The 9,761-nt window shown below is 38.6% G+C and overlaps 1 protein-coding gene across 1 annotated transcript in view; it reads right to left on the bottom strand.

The window, feature by feature from the left end:
- TTYH3 (tweety family member 3) overlaps window positions 1-9,761 on the bottom strand; it is a 181,110-nt gene that overhangs the window by 8,711 nt on the left and 162,638 nt on the right. The window contains exons 12-13 of the mRNA XM_052000090.1: window positions 1,984-2,160; window positions 242-317 (exon numbers count right to left, since the gene is read on the bottom strand). Of these exons, the coding sequence (XP_051856050.1) occupies window positions 242-317; window positions 1,984-2,160 (253 nt within the window). The remainder of the gene's footprint in view (window positions 1-241; window positions 318-1,983; window positions 2,161-9,761) is intronic.

The following is a 9,761-nucleotide window of genomic DNA, read 5'->3' as shown; positions in this document are numbered from 1 at the left end:
CCCAAGTCATAAAACCACAACTGAACAAAAGACAAGTCAGGAGAGAGAAAGCCAGGTGTGGGGGGTGACCTTCCCCCATCCCGGAGGTCTCCGTGTGCAGCCCGGATGGAGGCCTGGGGCGGACCCCCACGTAGAACCTGGATACAAGTGGCGAAGGGGAGACGCGCAGCTGGCGCTGCCCAGAGGCTGCAGGCCATGGCTCTGCTTTGCCTCTTAATGCTCTGGGTAGAGTTAGACTTACTGAAGGCGGTGGGGATTCTCGGCCAATCAGAGGGGTGTTCTCGCATCGAGGATTCTGGAAATTCGCATTCTGGCTCCTGTGGAAAAGAGCAAGAACGTGAACTTGTGGGAACTAAGAATGGCACTGCAAGGTTTCTGGGGGGATTCCTCCTTCCCATACCCCACAACTGTTGGGAAAAAGGTATTTCTATTACTTTTTTGGACACTGAGGATCCTGCTTCATAAGAAATGGGTATTTTTGTAATCCTATCCCCCAAAATATATTTTATTGATATTTTATTTTTAAATCTCTCTTCCTTTTTTCTCTCAAAAGACCCATCTCTTACAACAAAAACAAAAACAAAGAAAAAAAGGGGGGGGAGAAAGTCAACAAGAGCTTTCAATACTTTGAAAAAACAACATTCTGTGTAAGATTCTACCTTGGGGGACTCACTTCCCAGCACCTCTGCAAAGGAGTGAAGGGGAAAAATCTTCTCCTATCTTTTCTTTGGGACCAAGCCTGTCCTTGGAAATGTTGCAATATTCATTTTGGATTGTTTTGTGGGGGGTGTTTTTGTTACTTGGACTGCTGGATTGTGTATATAGTTTTCTTAACAATACTTAATTCATTAGATATTTTGATAAAATTTTCAATCATGGATTTGAGAAAATAGATACCTCTGCTGTCAAGGTTGGGGGAAGGACATTGGGGAGGAGAAAGAAGAGACAGGCCCTGTTCCTGCCCAATTGAGCTTCCAGTAATAACCAGACTGTCAGCACAGTCCTGTCGCTCACCAGCCTCTAACAACAATTCTCATTGGTACACCAATATGTAGTTGATGCCATTTCTTTTATCTGTGAGATAGGCAGCTCACAGGCTATTAAATATGAGAAAATTGGGGTTCATAGGGTTTGTTGATTTGTTGATAGTCACACAGCTAGTAAAAGGAGAGCCTGGGTTCAAATTCAGGTCTTTGAAGTCCAAATCTTAAGTGTTCTCTGTCTCTCTGTCTCTTATCTCTGTGACTCTGTCTCTGTCTTTCTGTATCTGTCTCTATTTCTGTGTGACTCTATCTCTCTCTGTGTCTCTGTCTCTATCTCCCTGTCTCGGTCGGTCGGTCTCGGTCTCTCTCTCTCTCTCTCTCTCTCTCTCTCTCTCTCTCTCTCTATCCCTCACTGTCTCTATCTCTTTCTTACTTCTCTTGATGGGATTAAAGATGATTCTTTAATCATGCTGCTTGTTAGAGCAAGAAAGGAGTTGGGGGGTCATTCAATCCTTCCCTTAACATGGTATAGATGAGCCAGAAATGGAACCAGATTTTTGGAGTCTATATTCAGCTCTTTCTAGGTCCCATTTAATGCCCTCTGTACATTTAAAGCTAGCTAGGAACATCATCCACAATGTTAACAGGTACCTACGTGGTACAATAAGAGAACAGGGGACAGATTCAGGAAGATCAGTATTCAAATCCTGTTTCAAAATTTTTTTTTCTAGCTGTATGACTCCAGGCCATCTATTTAATTCTTTTAGCTTCAGTTTTTTCCTTCACAAAATGGAACCATAATAGCACCTCCATCAGAAAACTATTTGAAATGAAGAAATATGAGGATTAGGAACAATGTCCAGCACTTTGCAAATTTGAAAGTATTATGTGAATTATTTGAAGCATTGGGTCCAGAGTTAGAGGAAGGGAGGATTGTTAGCTCAGAGGACTACAAGCTCTGGATGTTGGGGGTGGGGAGTACTCTGCCCCATGGACTCACATGTACTCCGTGACAGGGGCGTTGCTGACTGTGTGTGCTGCTGCAGGGATGCTGGTCTCACTACCATAGCTGCTCCCACAGCTGTACAGACTGGGCATGTGTACTCGATACAGGTTGTCATGGGTCTGCCTGGTTCCTGGAGCTGCAGACTCTTCCTCCCCATCATCATCAGCAGCCCTAGATGAGCAAGCCACATTGGGAGAGTGAGTGAGGGTGGTCAAAAAGGAAAAGGCCTTACAGCACATAAAGGACTGGCATTAGAAGGTCAAGCTCTTGTTTCCCTGGGAGGCATCAATTAGTCAATCAAAAAACATTCATTAAGCTTCTACAATATGACAGCTACCAAGCTAGGCAATGGAGATATAATGGTAGTCTCTCTCTTCAAGAAACTTACATTCTTGCACATGTTTAATTTATATTGAATTGCTTGCTGTCTTGGGAGTGGAGATGGAGGGGGAGAAGGAGAAAAATTTGGAACACAAGGTTTTGCAAAGATGCATGTATCTTTGATATATTAGGAAAAATAAAATTAAAAATTAAAAAACAATAAAAAAAAAGGTGTGTAGAATACAAAAAACAAGAACAACTTGCTATTGGAAGATGCAATATGTATACATGGGAGCATATGTATTCAAGATACATTCAAAGTAAATACAAGATAATTATATCATTTCTAGTTTTATCATGTTCAAAAGTCCATTTTCTCAATTTGTGAATAAAAGTACCTTAGAGCAGAGGTATCCTCCCCCCACCCCCTCCACACACATATATACTCCTGAATTCAGCCTGAACTAGATTAAAATGTAACTGAAAAATGTTTAACAAGATAAATAAAAATACAACAAAACACAGATAATGTCATTTTCTGGTTTTCTAAGTCAATAAATAACTATTAGGGAACCCTTTCTATTTTAGTTTGATGCCACTGCTTTAAAAGACAGTCCTAAATCATTGGAAATAGTGCCAAATTTGGGGAAACTAGAACCTCATGACATCACTTCCCCTTCCTCAAAGTGGACTAAATAGTCTCTCAGGTCTCTCCCAACTTTGGCACACTACAGCCTACACGCTGGATCTAGCTTTATTTAGGATATAGAATTAAGACAGATGTCACATCAAAAATCTTCTCTGTTTCTATCTTTCCACTCCCTCATCTCCCATACCTTCCCACCACTCCTTTCTAATTCCAGGTCCATAGATTCTGAAATTCCTTTTTTTCTGATTGTAAGCTTATATCATTCCTCCTTTCCACTGGCCTTATCCCCCTAACACTGATTTTCTTCCTCATCATGACCTTACTCTATTCACCCCTTATATCTTCCCCTATGCTCACTATACTCTTTTCTCTTCCCTAGCTTGATCCCTTGGTGAACCAGTTCAACTCTGTATTTGAGTACTATGCCCCCTTCTTACTCATTATGCTTTGCAAAGCCCCAATTTTGGATTACTTCTAATACCCTCTGCCTTTACTTTCATTCTTGTGCTGCTGAATGAAGCCCAATAAAATCATAAAATCATATTGGGTGGTTCCTTCGCAAATTTACGTTACATAATCTCAAATGGGTCACTATCCCAGTAACCATAGCAATTATTCCAAATCTCTTCATCTTTTTTCAAATTTCTCATAGCATTCATACAGCCTTAACCTTTCACCCCCACCATAAGAACCTTGATTCATATTTCACTGAAAATACTTGGGTCACTCCTCCCCTCTAGCTCATCTTACATCACTCATCTGTATACTCCCATTATTTCCTTTGGCCATCTCACATGAAAAGGTAGTTCTTTTCCTTACCAAGATAAACCCCTCTATGTTTACAATGACCCCATTCTATCCTGTCTTTATTAGCAGATTGCCCCTCTATTTCTATTCTCATACTAATCTTCAATTTCTCCCTGTCAACTGGCTTCTTCTCTGATGCCTATAACATACCTGTATTTCTCTTCATCTTTGTCTTTTTTTTTCTTAATAAACTCCCTTTCAAGGCTAAACTTTTTGAGAATGCCATCTAAAATTAATGCCTCAATGCAATGCCTCAAGACAATTGTAAAGGACTCATGATAAAAAAGGCTATCCATCTTCAGAGAAAGAATTTATAGTCTGAATGCAGATAGAAACATACATTTTCTTTAATTTCTTTATTTTTCTGGGTTTTAAAAAACCATTTTCTTTCACAGCATGGTTAACATGGAATTATGTTTTGCATGACTGCACATATCTAATCTACATCAAATTGCTTGTTTTTTCAAATGAGATAGGGAGGGGAGGGAAGGAGGAAATCTGGAACTCAAAAAAAATTTTATGAATGTTAAAAATTGTTTTTTCATGTAATTGGGGGGAAATAAAATATCAAAATAAAAGTGATATTCCATGTATAACCTCTATCAAATTGTTTGCATTCTCAATGAAGGGGGAGGGGAGAGAGAGAAAAAAAGAATTTGGAACTTAAAAAATTTTTAAAAGAATGTTAAAATGTTTACATGCCATTGGGGGAAAAAATATTAAAAGTAAAATTGGTGTCTCTCCTTCCTCTCTTTTTATTCTCTTCTAGATTCTCTGCAGTCTAGCTTCAAAACCCATTATTCAACTGAAATTGCACTCTCCAAAGTTACCCAAGGTCTTTTCTCAATGCTCATCCTTCTTGACCTCTCTGCTAGGGAAATGACGTCACTCACCCTCTTCTTGGTTCACCTCTCCTTCTCAGCTTGTTTAAGTCTTCATCCAAGGTTCTGTCCTTGACTCTCATCTTTTCTTCTTCTATCCTATCTTGGTTTGATGATCTCCTCAAGCTCTCACTGATTCAATTATCTCTATGCAGATGATTCTCAAATCTATTTATTCACTCCTAATCTCTCTTCAAACCTCCACTCTTACATCACCAAAACTGGATATATAACAATGGACATCCCATAGATATCTTAAATTCAAATTCCCTGCACCTTGAACTGTTTATCTGCCCTGCCCTATTATCTTTCCCTATTTCACATTTCCCTATTATGGGGAGGGTACCTCTCTTTTCCCTGTCTCCCAGGCTCACAATTTAAAGGGAAGGGGAAAAAAATAAACATTTATGTAGCATTATTATATGTGTCAGCTATTATACTAATTACTTTACAAATATTATCCATCTGATCCTTACAATAACTCTGTAAAGTATATCTTATTATACCCATTTTACAGTTGGAGAATCTGGGATAAATTGAGATTAAGTGACTTGCCCAGGATCAGACAGTTAGTAAGTATCTGAGACCAGATTTGAATTCAAGTGTTTTCCTGAATGCTGTATTTAAATAGCTGTGTGACCCTGGAAAAGTCACTAAACTGCTATCTGCCTCAGTTTCCCATCTGTAAAAAGGGGATAATAAAAGCACCAATCTCTCAGGATAGTAGCCAGGTGGTGTTATAGTCACAGAGTGCTGGGTATGGAGTCAACAAGACTCATCATCCTGAGTTCAAATCTGGCCTTAGACTAGCTATGTGACCCTAAGCAAATCCCTTACCCCTGTTTGCCTCAGTTTTCTTATCTGTAAAATGACTAGAGAAGGAAATGGTAAACCACTCCAGCATCTTTGCCAAGAAAACCCCCAGTAGGGTCACAAAGAGTAGGACATGCTTGAAAACAACTGAATAATATTTCCTGACTGTAGGCCCGGTGCTCTAATCTACTGCACCAATTAACTGCCATAATAATAATAGCTAACATTTATATAGTGCCCACTATGTGCCAGGCACTGAAAGGGTGCTACCTAGTTGCCTCAAACATCATCCTCAACTTCTTCATTCACATTCATTCCAAATATCCAATCTGTTACCAGTTCTGCCTTCACAATCTCACTCAAATACATCCCATTCCCTCTTCTGGCACTGCTAATACTCAAGCCTTTACTAGTTCTCACCAAAAATATTACAACAGACTTCTGCTGATCTCCCACCTAAATTTTTCTGCCATTTCAGATTATTTTCTGCTCATCTGCAGGACAGATCTGATTATGTCACTTCCTTATTCAATAAACTCTAGTGGCTCCTTTCAGAACTTAAAAAAAATTATCCTCTGGTTTGCTTTTTAAATCCTTTCCAATCTGTATCCCAGAGAAATTATTAAGGAGGGAAAGGGGTCCATATGATCAAAAATATTTGTAGTAGCTCTTTTTGTGGTGGCAAAGAAATGGAAAGTGAATCGATGCCCATCAGCTAGGGAATGGCTAAATAAGTTACAGTATATGGAAGTAATGGAATATCATTGTTCTATTTAAAAAATGAACAAGCTGATCTTAGAAAGTCCTGGAAAGATTTATACAAACTGATGTTGAAGCAAAACAAGCAAAACCAGGAATACACTGTACCCAGTATCAGCAATTCTATTCAATGATCAACTATGACAGACTTGGTTCTTCTCAGCAGTTTAGTGATCCAAGGCAATCCCAATGAACTACGGATAGAAAATATCAAGCACATCCAGAGAGAAAAGTGAATATAAATCAACACATGCTGCGTTTACTTTATGTCTTCTGTTTTCACTTCTTTTTCTTCTGTTTTATTTTCTCTCATAGTTTTTCTCTTTTGTTCTGATTTTTCTCTCCCAACATAATTTATAAGGAAATATGTAAGAAAACAGGGTGTACATGCATAACCAAAAAGAGGTAATTTTTACCTTTAACTGAGGAAAAAAAAAAGAAAGAAAGAAAAGAAGAAAGAAAGGACAGAGGGAGGGAGGGAAAGAGGAAAGGAGGGAGGAAGGAAGGAAGGAGGAAGAAAGGAAGGGGAAGGAAGATAAAAATAATGTTCTTCCTAATCTGGTCCCTTCCTGCCTTTCTAGTCTTCCTATACTTCAGTCCTTTCCACATCCTGTACAATTCAGTGCTCCCTGCACATAACATTCTTTCTCCCAACTCTCTATCTTCTAACCAAATGTTCCCTGCACCTGGAATGCCCCCCTTTCTCATCTCTACCTCCTCATTTCCTTCCTTCCTTCAATATTCAGTTTAATCTCTGCCTTCTGCAGGAAGTCTTTCCTGCTCTTCCTCCCACACTGTTAATGCCTTCCCTCTGTGATGATGACCAGTTCACTCTGTACATACTTTGTACATGACTGCTAGCATGTTGTCTTCCTTTGGATGTGTGGGCAGGGACTGCTTTTGCTTAGCACTCAAGTGCTAAGAGGCACTTAGTGCCTCAAATAAAGCAAGCACATGCCTCCTGGTAAATATTCTCACGGGCTCATTCTCTGTTGGACTTGCCCCTCCTGCGGGCACCCTTCCCGTGTCTCTTTCCATCCAACATACAACTAAGAAACCCATAGACACCTGGAACAGATCAGAGTCCAGAGAGAGCCTTCTAGGAGCCCTGTTTCTTTTACCCATACAGCTCTGATCAGATAACAGGAACTTATCTAGAGACCTTACTCCCTGCCACTCAATCCCCTTCTTTCCTCTTGACAGCCGGAGCCTTTCATCTTCCTTGTGTGTTTAAAAAAAAGCCCAAAACGCACACAACCTAGTGTGACAAAAATGTTCATCCCAGCTCTGCCTGAAAGTGGGACAGTCATCACAAAGGTACCTGAGTAAACCAACAAATTCAGCCCCCTCCCCCCCCCCACCAGACAGCAAAAAGGACAGGTCATCTCACAGCTAGTCCAGAGTGAACCTCATATATTGACCAAGGCCACCTGTCCCAGACTTATAGAAAAAAACACTAGATTGCTGTGAGGGACCTTGGATTTGAGTGTTGACTGGCTCTATGATCATAAGACATCATTTTTCTTTGTCTCAGCCCTATAAATGACAAGAATACCACCTGAATTGCCTGCCCCATAGGCAGGATCAAATGAGATAATCACATAATAAGCATTTATTTAGCACCTGCTATGGACCAGACACCCTGCTGGACCACAGTAATACAAAATGAGCTTACATTTTACTGGGGAGAGATAACTGTACACAAGCAAACATGGAAGACATAAATATGCACACACAAAACACATATATTACATATGCTACATATATACATAAGTATGTACATCTATGTACACACATATAATAAATACATGTGTGTATATTTATATATACCCACATATATACAACATATGAAATGTTATATATGCATATATATACATGTGTTTATATTATATGTAAAAGCATATACATATTAAATAGGTTTTTATATACATATAACTGTCCTATATATCTATATGATATTTTGCACATACATGTGTGTATATATATACATGCATGTGCACACACATACCCACATATATTAAATGTTTTACATATAGACTTATATATACCCACATGCACATATATAAACATATTAAATGTGTTTTATATATACATACATCTATGTGTATCTATCTATACACACAAATACACACATATACACATGCATAAAATATTTTATATATACATACATATATGTGCATGCCTATATGCATACATATATTTTATATATATGCATGTGTGTACATCTCTTTATATACACATATAAAATGTTTTAAATATACACATATGCACATGTGTGTATGTACATTTATCTATACATATATGTGTGTGTGTGTTTATCTATACATACACACACACACAATTTAACATGTGCAAAATAGAGTCTATTATCTAAGGGGTGAATGGACAGAGAGCAAGATCTGGAGTCAGGAAGACCTAAGTCCAAATTCCACCTCAGATGAGTGCATGAGTCTGGGCACATCACTTAATTTCTGTCTGCCTTGTTTGTAAAATAGGGATAATAACAGCACTTACCCTGAAGGGTTGTAAGGCTCAAATAAGATATTAATTATAAAGCATTTAGCAACACTGACTGGCACATAGTGAGTGCTATTATAAATGCTAATTATCATCCTCCTCATTATTATTACTATTATTTCTCCCAAAGTCCAATACAAGGCAATTTGGGGGAGGGTGGAGTGAGAGGAATACACAAACACTTGGAGGAAAAGCCTCATGTAGTAGGTGGCCTATGAACTAATGTTTGAAGGAAATTGAAGATTTTAAGAGTTTGAAGTGAGATATATATAACCTCTATCAAACTGCTTGCCTTCCCCGCTCTCCTCCCCTGCCCCCATCTTAAAGGGATTTGTCAGTAGATGTGGAGAGAGAATTTGAAACTCAAAAGTTTTTTAAAAATGAATGTTAATTCATAACCTATATCAGTTGGCTTGCTATTTTTTTTTGGGGGGAGAGGTAAGGAAAGGAGGGAGGGAGAAAATTTTTTTACAAAAATGAATGTTGAAAATTATCTTTACATTTACATGTGTTTGGAAAAATAGAATACTATAAAATTGAATTGGGAGAAAAATAAAATATTAAGTTTAAAAAGAAAAGAAAAGAAGTTTGAGATGAGAAAAGAATGTCATTCCAGACAAGGAGACAGCTTGAACAAAGGGATGGGAGAAGGAATGTCATGTGTGAAAGACAGAAAGGAGGTCAATCAATTGGAGTTGGAGGGTTAGAGATGGCATACACAAGAAGCCTGAAAAAGTAAGTTGGAGCCAATTTATAAGGGGGTTTAAATGCCAGAGAGAAGAGAGCTACTGGAATTAATTGAGGAGCAGTCAATAACATGGTCAAAGAATGAGCTTTCAGAATATCATGTTAGCCACTGTGAAAGATATGAACTAGGGAGGGGAAAGACTTGAAACAGACCAATTAGGAGAATTTTGCAATAGTTTAGAATGAAGGTTATGAAGGCCCGAACGGAGATGGGAGCTACATGAGTGGAGAGGAGGAGATGGATGTGAGATACTGTAGAGGAAGAGTCAACAAGTAAA

This window comes from Antechinus flavipes, chromosome 1 (genome assembly GCF_016432865.1).
Source record: "Antechinus flavipes isolate AdamAnt ecotype Samford, QLD, Australia chromosome 1, AdamAnt_v2, whole genome shotgun sequence".
NCBI classification, from domain to species: domain Eukaryota; kingdom Metazoa; phylum Chordata; class Mammalia; order Dasyuromorphia; family Dasyuridae; genus Antechinus; species Antechinus flavipes.
The sequence above is the reverse complement of the archived record's forward strand: the minus strand, read 5'-3'. Positions and strand labels throughout refer to the sequence as shown.